The sequence below is a fragment of the Arvicanthis niloticus genome, chromosome 26, assembly GCF_011762505.2.
Source record: "Arvicanthis niloticus isolate mArvNil1 chromosome 26, mArvNil1.pat.X, whole genome shotgun sequence".
Lineage (NCBI taxonomy): Eukaryota > Metazoa > Chordata > Mammalia > Rodentia > Muridae > Arvicanthis > Arvicanthis niloticus.
The window spans coordinates 909,602-922,419 of record NC_133434.1 but is presented as its reverse complement, the minus strand read 5'-3'; the positions used below and the strand labels follow the sequence as shown (position 1 = coordinate 922,419).

Here is a 12,818-nt window from a genome sequence, read left to right as displayed (position 1 = left end):
TCATTCCTTCAGCCGTGGCTGTGAGTGGAGCTAGAGTAGCCTGCCTCCATGTTACTAACAAGTTCCCTGGCTTTCCTAGTGTGGTCGGAAAAGCAGATGCTTTCTTTCCTAAGTCTTTGTCTGGGTAAATGTCAAAAAAGGATGCTCAGTTTAACAAAATTGTTGTTTGTAGCTAGTCTGTGTAAGAACATGCTGAACTTTTACAGTCAGGTAGAATGTAATTTCCCTTTCTCTTTTTTCCCTATTATTACTGTTTGCCTTTCCCTTTTTGCTGTCTTACCTTCCGTCCATGCCACTATCTCATGTTCCTGAGTAGCAGCATCCCTAAAACACAAGATGCTGTTGGTGAAGGAGATAGAAACAGATGAGTCTCCAGTCTTCAAACACACTGTGTGGGGAAAGCACTGTGCCAGTTGCATTACCTTGGTTACTCACCAAGCCTCCCTCTTGGGCAGGATTTTTGGTTCACTTTTATAGATTAGGCAGTTGAAAAAAAGCCTTTGAGAGAACATGTTGTTGCGTCCCAAATCTGCAAGTTAAGAAGTTAGAGGATCAAGGTCTGGGCCCAGAGCTGTCTTCACGGCCCATGTGGTTTCTGTTGCTTGAGTTGCTAGTGACAGCTACAGAATCTCCCAGATGATTAGACAGTCCCCTCTCTTAAGTCAGGGGTAATAGTGCCTGTTCTTAGTGTATTTTATGAGTGTACTCTCTTGGCTTTGGTAGTGTGGTCATGGCTGTACCAAGTGAGATTCCCTGGCTCAGAATTTGGTATTTAAATTTATACCATATTTTATTCTTAGAATCAAAAAGTGTGATTTAGCTCTTTTGAAAATTGTTTGCTTTTATCTGTGCCTCCTCTTCTTGGAAGTCACTGTGCTAATCTTCATCTCAGGTATACATCTTAGGTACTAAGCTACACTGTCTAGCTTTCTTACTTTAAAAAATATCTTGAGACAGCTACTAACTTTGGTCTCTTAAAGTCATTTTTGTACATTATGAAACCAAAGTAAGTTTAGTCAGAAACAGTATTGGGATAGCCTGGACCAAAGCAAGCCTTTAGATGAGTTGATTCAGTATTTCCTTGTATTCTAAGAGTCTTCCCTTATGACTTTTTGAAACTCTGAGGAGAGCATGAGGTGGGAAGAATTAAAATTTAGTAGTCTTGAATATGAGCGTTCGTGTTAAGTAAATCAATACCCTTCTAAATTCTTCTTTCTTGAATCGTAGTCAGGCAGTGTTTCCTTTGAGACACAAATAACTGATATCAGGTTATGCTTTTCTTTTGAAGTAAATGCTTTAGAAAAAAATGCATCACTTTGGCTATGGTGTAACGAGTTAATAAATTAACTAGGCTGCAAGCTCAGCAGCCTCATGGCTATTATTAATCACTCCTGTTGGACTGTGTTAAGAAAACAAGTCTAGTTGTGAAGCGAAAAAAACTTCTCTGTGGCTGGGCTTTGTATCATTGCTTGGCTTTGACATCTCCAGGACAGCAGTGCTTGAATGTAAACTTACATTGGAATCCATTCACTTGCAGGCAGTTACCTTAGCATTTCAAGTTGGCTGCCAAGTCTCTTTATAAAGGATTCAAATCATATATATATATTCTTATTAATAAGAAACTTGTGATAGCCAGGAATCACATGCTTGAAGCTAAAAATAAAACAGATTTTTCTTTCTGCTTCTTTGCTGAGTCCAAACACGGTGTGTATTTGGATGCTGTCATCTATGTGCCACACATGAGTGATGTTGGCTCAAGCCATTTCTGACCTTGGAAAAAGGACAGGTGCTGTTCTTGCTCCTTTCACCTTAGTTAAAATTCTCCATGTGGATAAACTGTTTTCTTCCTGTTCACCTGGGCTTACCTACAATATGAGAGTAACTCTAGGATCAGGTCTGAGGGATCAGACATCCAATGGGAGACATAGACAGAAATAGATAATTACAAACTTCTGTTAACTGCTACAACCTAGAAATGTGTCCCTAGAGAACCTGAAGCTTGAAGGGCAAATAGGACTTAAGGGTAGAAGGTGGCAGGGGTTTGAAGCAGAAACAGTTTCTTTTGGAGTAAACTATTATGCTCAAAGCACACATGCATCCATTCAGTAGGCTGTAGGTACCAAAGAATTGTGTGGTTGCATAGCAAGTTCTATTAGAGTCATATGTAAGGGATGGAACATGTTTTATATTCTGGAACACTCTCAGGCTCAGCTTCTCTCCAAAGCTTACATTCCATTCCTTCAGGTGGGAAACCAGGAAGCACTTTGTCTTCCTTCATTATACGCATCAGTCTTTTGAAAATGCTTGTATCATTCATCCTTGCAAAGCACAGTGCATCCTCAAACGTGCCAGTACAGTGACTGCTCACAGAGTCATGGGGGTATCTGGTAAGACGCTCTCTGGCCCTCAGGCAGGGATTTGCTGCTGCTTAAGAGACTGGCCTCAGGTGGGCTGCAGAGAAACTCAACTGTGAACATTTTCTACACAGGATCTGGAATGGCAGAGCAAGATGGGGGACTGATTGGTGCAGAAGAAAAAGTGATTAACAGTAAGAATAAAATGGATGAAAATATGGTAAGCCTTTTGTCTTTTATAGCACACTTCTTTCTGTACACTGAAGCAAAAAGCATGCTAGGCAGTACTTCCAGGCCATTGTGTGCCAGTCTTCCAAGTAGATGATCGGGGAGCAGCCATGCCCACAGGTTGCAGATGAGGGGACCAGTGAAACTGCTTTTTTTCCTTAGTATATGGTAGAAAAAACATACCTGTAACAAAAAGTATATATCAGAGGTTATTTTCAAGTAAGTAAATATTTATTAGGTGTAGAATTGAGTAAAATTGAGTTTTATGTTTTTCTTACACCTTCTTTTGTTCTCCTGGTGTTTGCTGTCTCCATTTAGATTGTTTAATTGCCTCCAGCTAACGAGATTTTTTTTTTAGTTGCTCTGCGTGCGTGCGTGCGTGCGTGCGTGCGTGCGTGCGTGCGTGCGTTGTCACATGAGTGCCGTGGTATGCATACAGGTCAGAGGACGATTAGGAGTCATTCTCTTCTTTCTATGTAGACCGCAAGGACCAAACTGAAGTTGTCAGGTTTGCTGGCAGGCACTTTTACCTGCTGAGTGTTTGCTGGACCTGAGTTTAGTGTTTAAATGTTTGTTAGTTATCTGTCCTAAGCTTTGTCCCCACCACAGTTACTTGCAGGAAAGTTCAGGTACAGAGCCTCACTAGACTGGAGGGGCCACCATGCAGCATGACTGCCTACACTTACCCCTCCTTTTGGAGGTTTGCTAAGGGGCTTTAGATCAGTGTGATGGAAGAAAACAGCTTTCCAGTGCCCCATAGCATTATAAAGAAGTGACATTTATGTTCATTTCCTTCCCACTCACTAATATTTGTTGACTTTCAGGTCATTGATGAGACTCTGGATGTTAAGGAAATGATTTTCAATGCCGAGAGAGTTGGGGGCCTTGAGGAAGAGCCGGTATGTGTTCACTCCAGAGTGGAAGGGCTGTCTTCATGTCTTTTTCTTATCAGTCATCTTAGTTCAAGTGGAAAGGAAAGACCATGGTATTTTCAGTTACTAAGGGGCTCTTGTCCTGGTTTCCCATATTTCTGAGTAAGAATGCAAAAAATGAAAATGTCCATGTAGATTAGAAAAAGTAGGCAATCTCCCTGATACGGTGACAAAGCAGGATCTTTGTGTTGCCCTGAGTGTTTGAAACCAGCCGAGAGGCACATGGTCCTCTTTTGGTTTCCAGGTAGTCACTGGACTTTGTTTCCTATGTGCTTTGTTGTTTTAGGAATCTGTGGGACCTTTAAGAGAGGACTTCAGTTTGAGCAGCAATGCCCTTATTGGCTTGCTGGTTATTGCAGTGGCCATTGCTACGGTCATTGTTATCAGCCTGGTGATGCTGAGGAAGAGGCAGTATGGGACCATCAGCCATGGGATTGTGGAGGTAAGGGCTGGGCCACCTTCTCCCTTCAGCCTAAGCGGATGTGGGCTTGCTTGTTCTGTACTGTCAACAGGGGTGAGTGGTTAGGGCTTGAACTGTATGTAATTCAAAGACCTGGACTTACCGAGTGCTGGGCATGTTGCTGATGTCCTTTGTATTAATCATTGGATTATTAGGTCACATTTTGGAGATGAGCCATTGCTGAATTATGTTGCTCTTGTTTCAAGGGACTGTCAACCACTTTCAGCATGGCTTTTAATCAGTTAAATGGGTCAATGCCAGGAGGTCATATCCTTCAGAAAATAAAAAGGGTTTTCAGTATTTTCTTGGAATGTTTTTTCAGAGAGCAACTTGTCACTGTGACTTCCAAGAAACTTGTCCTTTAAAAGTTCAGTAAATGTTACAGTATGCTTTAGTTTGACTTGGTTGCTCAGATATCTGATGGCAGTGTGAGTGTGTGTGCTGTCCACCTGTTTATGTTGCTGGGGATTGAACCAGGAGTCCTGAATATGCTAGATAGTTGTCTGTGACACTCTATTATAACAGTTAGATGGAGACAGAAAGCAAATGCAAGCTGTTTGTGTTCTTTATCTGCTGATACATAATTGGAGTATTTGCAGCTCAGTTTTTAGTGGATGGTGGAAAATGTTTAGTTTCTTGCTTCTAGGTTCTATAAATACATGTAAGGAATGTAATACATTATGGAAGAGGACTGTATATGTGCACATATCAGTACTGGAACCTGGCCTCTGCTGTAGAGTTTGAGCTGCAAATGAATAGAGGCTGTCTGCCTCCTTTCCTTATTAGCGAACATGACGTGATGTACCCACTATCCCAGAGCTTAATTGGTTGGAAGCCACTTGTCACTGTGGCTACCAAGAAACTGGTCCTTTAAAGGTTCAGTAAAGGGCTGGAGAGATGGCTCAGCAGTTAAGAGCACTGACTATTCTTCCAGAGGTCCTGAGTTCAATTCCCAACAACCACATGGTGGCTCACAACCATCTGTAATGGGATCTGATGCCCTCTTCTGTTGTGTCTGAAGACGACGACTGTGTACTCGCATACGTAAAAAATACATAAATAGATCTTTAAAAAAAGAAAGTCCAGTAAATGTGTCACAGTTTGCTTCAGTTTCACAGGAACTTGAAAAAGGGAACAGTACTGCCACCTTATGTTAAAAAACAAGACAAAAACAGGGATCCCAAGGACCAAACTGAAATTGTCAAGTTTGTCAACAGGCCGTTTTTCTCACTGGGACCGACCAAGCTTTCAGAGAGAAGCATTACCTCGCTGACCTCCTTCTTCCCTTCCCTATGTCCTTGATAACCAGCTCTTGTTTGATCTGTCCAGTTAAAAAGGATGCTGGACTGCTTTGAGTCCCATGGGATTGGACATGAATAGCCTGGCGTCCCGATGCTCTGCAGGCCTCTTCAGTATCCCACAGTGACCTGCAGCCTTTGTTCCTACAGGTTGACCCAATGCTCACCCCAGAAGAGCGTCACCTGAATAAGATGCAGAATCATGGTTATGAAAACCCAACCTACAAATACCTGGAGCAGATGCAGATTTAAGGACAGCATGTGTGACACCCTGGCTGAGGCTGCTGCAGGTGGGCTGGAAGAGGCTCAGTGTCTGTGCTTGACTGCTGACCACCAGTGGTGCCAGAAGGCCTCATCCTACATCCTGCTCTCCTGGATTGTTAAGACTATAAAGTACTACTGTAGGATTGCAATTTCCATTCTTTTAAATGGGTTAAAAAGATGTTAATATAACAATATATGATATATAAACCTTAAGTGAAATGAAAAAAAAATCTATTGCAGATATCTGATGGATGTAGTTTTCTTTTTTTAAGTTAGAAATGCCACTTCTATTGTATTGTCTCACACATGCTCTATAAAAATGGAAAATGTTGATTTTTTTTTTTTCTTTTTTGATGATAGACTATATACACAGGCTGTTCCCGTTATGTTAAGTCAGTTCTTCAGGCTCATTTGCTGTGCTGGTTTTATTATTATTTGTTTTTAATGTTTAAAGGCAGTATTTCCCTTTTTCAGGTTGCTGAGAAATGTAAGTGGAGCTGAAGTACATTGTATACAGTTACTGACTGTTTTAGGCATAGGTCTCTTTGGAAGCCTAGTGTTTCCAGTGCTGGGTGTCTGGGTGCTTCTGTACCAGCTGTCACTGAGCAAGGATAAGGCACCTTGAGCTAGCCGGATGCAAACATAGATCCACTGTGCTTTCCTTCAGATCCAGTTCTTCCACAACAACCAGCCCATAGTCAGTCTGTGTTCTTCCACAGTTGTTCACAGTAGCGTTTTTCTATCCACTTTCCTTACCAGGTTCATCCAGGTGTGCACCCACCTCCTCTTTGAATGTCTCCTTCCCATGCACTGACCCTCTGCCTGCCTTTGTACCTCACTCACCTCCACTGCTCTAAAGCCCCTTTGATGTCTGCTCAGAGAATACCGTAATAAACATGGCTGAGGACCCAGGAGAGTTCATGGGAGGCTTCATATATGACAGGACAATGTCCTGGGTTGTACATGGGATTGGATCTGTAGACACTGTGGAAGTCTTTGGAAGCTCTTGTTCCCTTCATATGACTCTGTAAAGCCGCGCAGCTGAGGCGATGCTCACAGCCCCAGCACCTTGTTGCTTACTTTGTTTTAATCGGAAGGTTCTGGTAACCTGTTGTGTTTTTTTGTTTTGTTTTGTTTTTTGTATTTTTCTGTGATTTCCCTCCCCTCCCTTTTCCCCCTTGGCCGTAGCCATGCCTCTTCCCACTATGCACAGATTGAAACTTCACCTACAAACTCCTTAGTATGATCTGTGGAGAATGTACAGAACTTAACTACATCAATAAACACTTTAACTTCCCTGAGCACCTGTGTTACTACATGGCAACAATCTGTGACGATGGAGAGCTTTCTAGTCTTGCTTTTGGGGATGAAGGGCATCTTCCTTCTGTGAAGAGTCACTAGTCTGTATTACAGTGGAGACCGAGACCATGGCTGGAGTGACGGCTCACTGGTGAAGAGTATAAAGGGCTCAGGTTGGGGTCTCGGAACCATCGGTAACTCTAGTTCCAGGGGATCTGGCACCCACTTCTGGCCTCCATGCAGTTAAACAATCATACAGGTAACTCCCACAACCTCCAAGAAGCTGGGTGTTGTGGAATTCGTCTCAGCACTTTGGGGGAGGGGTTGCTGAAGCAGAACTGTTGAGTTGGAGGCCAGCATTGACCATGCAGCAAGACCCTATCTTAAAGACGAAGGAAAGCCTGCCTGTGGCATTTTGCAAAATTTAAGTCAAGACTTCTTCCCAATGTTGAGAATAATGTTGATAGAGCTAATGACTGAATTTTCAGGAAGCTGTCTATAGCAGCTGTGTCTGAGTTTAAGTTACTTGCCACTAGGAGGCCCCTGTGCTCAATGACTTGGGTTTTTAGCTGCTTCCAGGGCTTTGTGCCTGAGCACTGTTGGCACTCAGTTTTAAATGTTCTGCTACAAGAGTTGATACACGTTATGAAACATGTAGTTATTGGGGTCATATTGTATGAGTTTCTAAGCCAGGAAACAACTTGGGGTGGGGGTACTGCCAGCAGTCTGATTCTCTGTTAAGAGTCAACACTGCCCAACTTCTTTTATGATGTCTCCTCAGGTTGCTGCCCAAGAGAGTCACAAAGAGGGACCTTTGTATCTGAAGTGTTTCTCTCAGAGCACTCTAAAGAGGTATCACTGGATCCTCTCTTGCGGTCTGGGAAGCTACTTTGCCATTTATTATCTAATTCAAAATACAGCTTTATTTGGTGCCTATTGTCTGCTCACTGATTCTCAAGTACTGTGTGGCTTGGTCGTCTTTGCAAGCCAACCCCCATCCAATTCTATCCAACTGGTCAACTCTCAGAACTGTCACCAGCACTCTGTTGACAATGGACTACTCCTGGGAGGGAGTTTAGAGCTTGTGAGAGGATAGTGCATAACCTACAGTGGATTAGCACAGTAATGGTGGAGGTTGGATCAGAACACAAGAATTACTGCAGCCAGGCCTGTGTGTCTCTTACCCTGTACAGATTTGCTTTGCACTTAGCAAGGCGTTGACTTGTTTAATTGAATTTGCCTTAAACTGTAGAGGTAGTTGTGTTTATGGTAGCCATATAGTAATTAAGTTTTGTCAGGGAACACCCATAGAGATGTAAAGCAGGAACTGCCCTTTGACCTCACCCACGTAGTACGGCTCCCTCATGGGCACAGAAAGAAACCTACTCATCTCCTGGTTTCTGCTTGGATGACTAAGCTGTGACCTCTGGGGAATGTGGCCCTACCCACCTTGCAGTGAACGTCAAGGTGCTGGCTGCTATTTGAGTGTGAAGGGCCTATCTGCCTGCCTGCTCTCAATTACATATCCAAGGCCAATGGCTGAGATCAGTGCTAGACCCATATATGTAGCTAATCTGCTGTGGTTTCGGTTGCTTGACGATCCATACTCTTATTTTAGAAGACACAGGTTAAAGTACAGTAAGTCCCTGAGATTCCAGAGGATGGGGGTAGGGGGCATAGTCACAGAAACATACTGTCAGATTCGTAGGAGACGTCATGAACAAGGGCAGAGCAAAAAGAAGTAAAGGGGTCATCTTGATTATAACTGAAACATGACCACAGGGTCACCTGCACCTAGTGACACAGCTGGAGTCTGATTTTGACAAAAAGGAATTATTTCCCTTCATTTATAAAATGAAGAGACCAGTGATGTCTCTTGCCTTTTTGCCTGTGAAATAAGAATGTCTGTCTGTCCTCTGTGTTCTTGGTTGTGGATGTCATTAATTCTGTTGAGCAGCCCAGGGATTAGGCGTAAATTACATTTTCCCTAAAAACCTTTGAAATAGATTAGAGAGGACTTAAAGTCTGTAGATTTCTCACCAAGAAAATTCAAATCTGGGTAACAAGTTTAAAGTTAAATATTGAGTTGGGCAGTGGTGGTGCATGCCTTTAATCCCAGCACTTGGGAGGCAGAGGCAGGTGGATTTCTGAGTTCGAGGCCAGCTTGGTCTACAGAGTGAGTTTCAGAACAGCCAGGACTACACAGAGAAACCCTGTCTCGAAAAAACAAAAACAACAACAACAACAACAAAAAAAATCAAATATTGGGTCACAACGCTGTACTCTTGTAATGCCAGCACTTGGGAGGCTGAGGCTTGAGGACTACCTCAAGGCCAGCCTCGTTTTCTTAGTTCATGACCAACTTGGACTACAGAGGAGGACCCTGTCTCAAAAATATTTTTTGTATTTGTTTATGGATGGGTGTATATACATATACATGGAAGTTACCAACTGATGGCAAATGTCTTCCTCAATTGCTTTCTCCACCTTAAAGATTCTGTGTATGTATATGCTGGATTTGTGTATGTTTGAAGATGACATCAGACACCCATGAGCTGGAGTTACAGGGTTTGTGAGCTGTCCAACATTGATGCTAGGCACTGAATCCTGGTCTCTTGGAAGAGCAGCAAGTACTTTTAGAATTGCCAAGTGCTCTAGTACCATCCACTTAGTCTCTCACTAAACCTGGATCTCCCCTTTGGCTAGACAGATCAGCAAGCCTGGGAATCCTTTACCTCCCAGGCCTGGAGTGGGTTTTTTTTTGTTTGTTTGTTTTGTTTTTTTGGTTTTTTAAGGAAGCAGCATTATGTGGATATTTACAGTTATTTTTAAATTATGGTATGTACCAAATCCAAAATGGAAACCTGGGAGACATGAAATAATTTTTCTCAAATAATTTATTTTATAAGGAGGCGATAAAGCCTTTAAGATCTGTGTGTGCGTGTGTAAAGCTATATAAAATCAGGCTAGCCTCAAGCTCACAGCCATATAGTGCTGGGATTACAGCCATAGTGCTGACACTGCACACACCTGGCCAGAATGATTGCTTAGCTGCTCTTCCTTGTGTGATGTTGTGCATTCCTGAAGTGCATGCTCTCCCCGTCTCTCTGCCCATTCTTTTTTTTTGTTTTGTTTTGTTTTTTTGTTTTGTTTTGTTTTGTTTTGTTTTGTTTTGTTTTTCGAGACAGGGTTTCTCTGTGTAGTCCTGGCTGTCCTGGAACTCACTCTGCAGACCAGGCTGGCCTCGAACTCTCTTTGCCCATTCTTGATTCAGGTTTCTTTGCTTTGTATCTGCAGCCCATTTTTTTTCTCCTAGGATGTGACCTTCATTGTTTTGGTGGTCCTGACAGGTAAGTACTGGTTAGCTGTCTTGTTACAACATCACAGTGTGTTTGATATTTGTCTTATAAAAGCCTCCCTGGGTTTTTTTGTTTGTTTGTTTTGTTGTTTCTGTTTTGTTTTTTACTTTAATTTCTTTGGGATCAAATCCAAGATACAATCTTAGTTAGGGTTTTATTGCTGTGAACAGATACCATGACCAAGGCAACTCTTAGAAGGACAACATTTAAGTGGGGCTGGTTTATAGGTTCAGAGGTTCAGTCTATTATCATCAAGGTGGGAACATGGCAGCGTCCAGGCAGGCATGGTACAGAAGGAGCTGAGAATTCTACATCTTCATCTGAAGGCTGCTAGGTGAATACTGACTTCCAGGCAGATAGGACAAGGGTATTAAAGCCCACACCCACAGTGACACACCTACTCCAACAAGGCTATACTTCCTAATAGTGCCACTCCCTGGGCCCAGCGTAGTCAAACCATCACACACATTAAGCAAGTGCTGTTCACCAAGCTAGCATTATTTATATATATATATGTGTGTGTGTGTGTGTGTGTGTGTGTACACACACACACATATATATATGAATGATCACAAAGCCCCCCCCCCCCCATCATTGTCCACATGATGCAATTGGTAGTGACCTTGATTATCTGGGTAGCCTCGTGGTGGCAGATTTATCTACTTTAAAAGTTATGCTACCCCTCCCCCACAGTGCTGTCCTTGGAAGATACTGTTACATGTAGCTTACACTTAAAAGAGTAGGGAGTTAAGCTCTCTCTGTTACAGCTTTAAAGGGGAGAGGTTTGAGACAGGGTCTCATGTAGCTCAGGCAGACCTAAGATTTGTTATATAGCCGAGAAGGATTTATATGTTTAACTTGCCGTCATTTCCCAAGTACTAGAATTGTAGGTATGTACCATCACTCTTGTATATAGCTTCAAGGTCAACCTTGAAGCTTCATGCCTGACTGGTGTCATATTTGGATCCCGAATGTCTCCCTAAAGGCCTGTTTGTCAGGCTTGACCTCCAGCATGTAATACTGTTGAGACCTAGTATGAGGAAGTTAGGCTCTTGGGGAAGTGCCCTTGGGAGATACATTGGGGCTTTAGCCCATTCCCTTCCCACGCTGCCGCTTTGTCTCTAGGAGGTGAGCAGATCTCATGCTTTCCAATGTGATGAGCTGTCTCACCACAAGACCAAGTGACTATGGACTGAAAGTACCAACAAAAATAGTTCTTCCTCCTTATAAGCTGTTCACTTGGCATTTTGTCACAATGGTGCCAGGCTGACTAATGCACTCTCTTACTATTTTTTTTTAACTTGTATTTTGATGTCTTGAAGTAGAACAGTTGGAAAGCCTGGTCCTAAGGTCTGTTTGTTACAACATTGTACTTAGCGATCATCAAAACTAAAAGAACATTCTAGGTTATGGTAGTAGTCCCACAGGTAGCATATGTGGGACTTAGATCAGACATATACACATCTTATTTTGACAGTGATTCTGCAGTGTACTAGTTGCCTCTCTGTTGCTGTTATAAAGTACCCAGACACAAAACCACTGGGAGGAGAAAGGCTTTGTTCTGGTTTACAGTTCCTGAGGTGATGAAGGCCATTGTGATGGGGAAGGCATGGGCAGTCAGGAAGTAGAGAGTGGACAGATAGAGTCAGGTTATGAAACCTCAAAGTTCAGCCACTTGTGGGTCCATGCCTTTGATTCTGGCACTGGGGAAGCAGAGGCAGATGCATCTCTGTTAATTCAAGGCCAGCCAGAGCTACATAGTGATACTCTGTATCAAAAATAAATCCTCAAGGCTTGTTCCCAATGACATACTTCCTTCAGCAATGCTTTGCCTCCTAATGTTCCTATAACATTTCTACCCAGCACCATTAACTGGGAGCCAGATCTTCCACCATGTGAGCTCATGGGAGCATTTCATACTTAAACTGTAACACTCTATAGAACACACTTGGAGGAGTGCCTGATTAGCATGAAACCCTGGGTTCCGTCACTGGCAGCACCACATAAGTCAGGCACACGCCTGTATTCCCAGCTCTGAGAAGGTAGGAAGATCAGAGTTTTTAAGGTTATCCTCAGCTATGTAGGGGGCTTGAGGGCAGCCTGGGCTACAAGAGAGAGAGAGGGAGGGAGGGAGGGAGGGAGAGAGAGAGAGAGAGAGAGAGAGAGAGAGAGAGAGAGAGAGAGAGAGACACACAGGAGGAGGAAGAAGAAAAGAAGAAGGAGATGATGAAGGAGGAGGAGGAGGAGGAGGAGGAGGAGGAGGAGGAGAAGAAGAAGAAGAAGAAGGAAGAAGAAGAAGAAGGAAGAAGAAGAAGAAGAAGAAGAAGAAGAAGAAGAAGAAGAAGAAGAAGAAGAAGAAGAAGAAGAAGAAAGGTACTTTACAAAGATAAACTAGAAAAATGGCTCAGTGGTTAAGATCACAAACTTCTCATTCAGAGGAACCATGTTCAATTCCCAGTAGAGTGAGCTCTCGGCTGCTGTCATGTTCTTTACAAAGATAAACTAGAAAAATGGCTCAGTGGTTAAGATCACAAACTTCTCATTCAGAGGAACCATGTTCAATTCCCAGTAGAGTGAGCTCTCGGCTGCTGTCATGTTCTTAGAGGTCTAGTATCGTGGGCTCA

General features: G+C 42.9%; 1 protein-coding gene and 1 long non-coding RNA gene across 6 annotated transcripts in view; both read left to right on the top strand.

Annotated features, from left to right (window-relative positions):
• The window catches only part of Aplp2 (amyloid beta precursor like protein 2), a 68,247-nt gene extending 61,410 nt beyond the window's left edge, over positions 1-6,837 (top strand). For all 5 annotated transcript variants that reach the window (XM_076924577.1, XM_076924576.1, XM_076924574.1 and 2 more), the window contains 4 exons: positions 2,489-2,574; positions 3,407-3,481; positions 3,801-3,956; positions 5,423-6,837. In XM_076924577.1, coding sequence (XP_076780692.1) covers positions 2,489-2,574; positions 3,407-3,481; positions 3,801-3,956; positions 5,423-5,524 — 419 coding nt within the window. In that variant the 3' untranslated portion in view covers positions 5,525-6,837. The remainder of the gene's footprint in view (positions 1-2,488; positions 2,575-3,406; positions 3,482-3,800; positions 3,957-5,422) is intronic.
• A 118-nt stretch (positions 6,838-6,955) lies between these two features.
• On the top strand, positions 6,956-7,767 carry LOC143438922 (uncharacterized). The gene is made up of 2 exons (XR_013107454.1): positions 6,956-7,094; positions 7,617-7,767. It is a non-coding gene; the product is annotated as an uncharacterized LOC143438922 (long non-coding RNA).
• Positions 7,768-12,818: the final 5,051 nt, after the last annotated feature.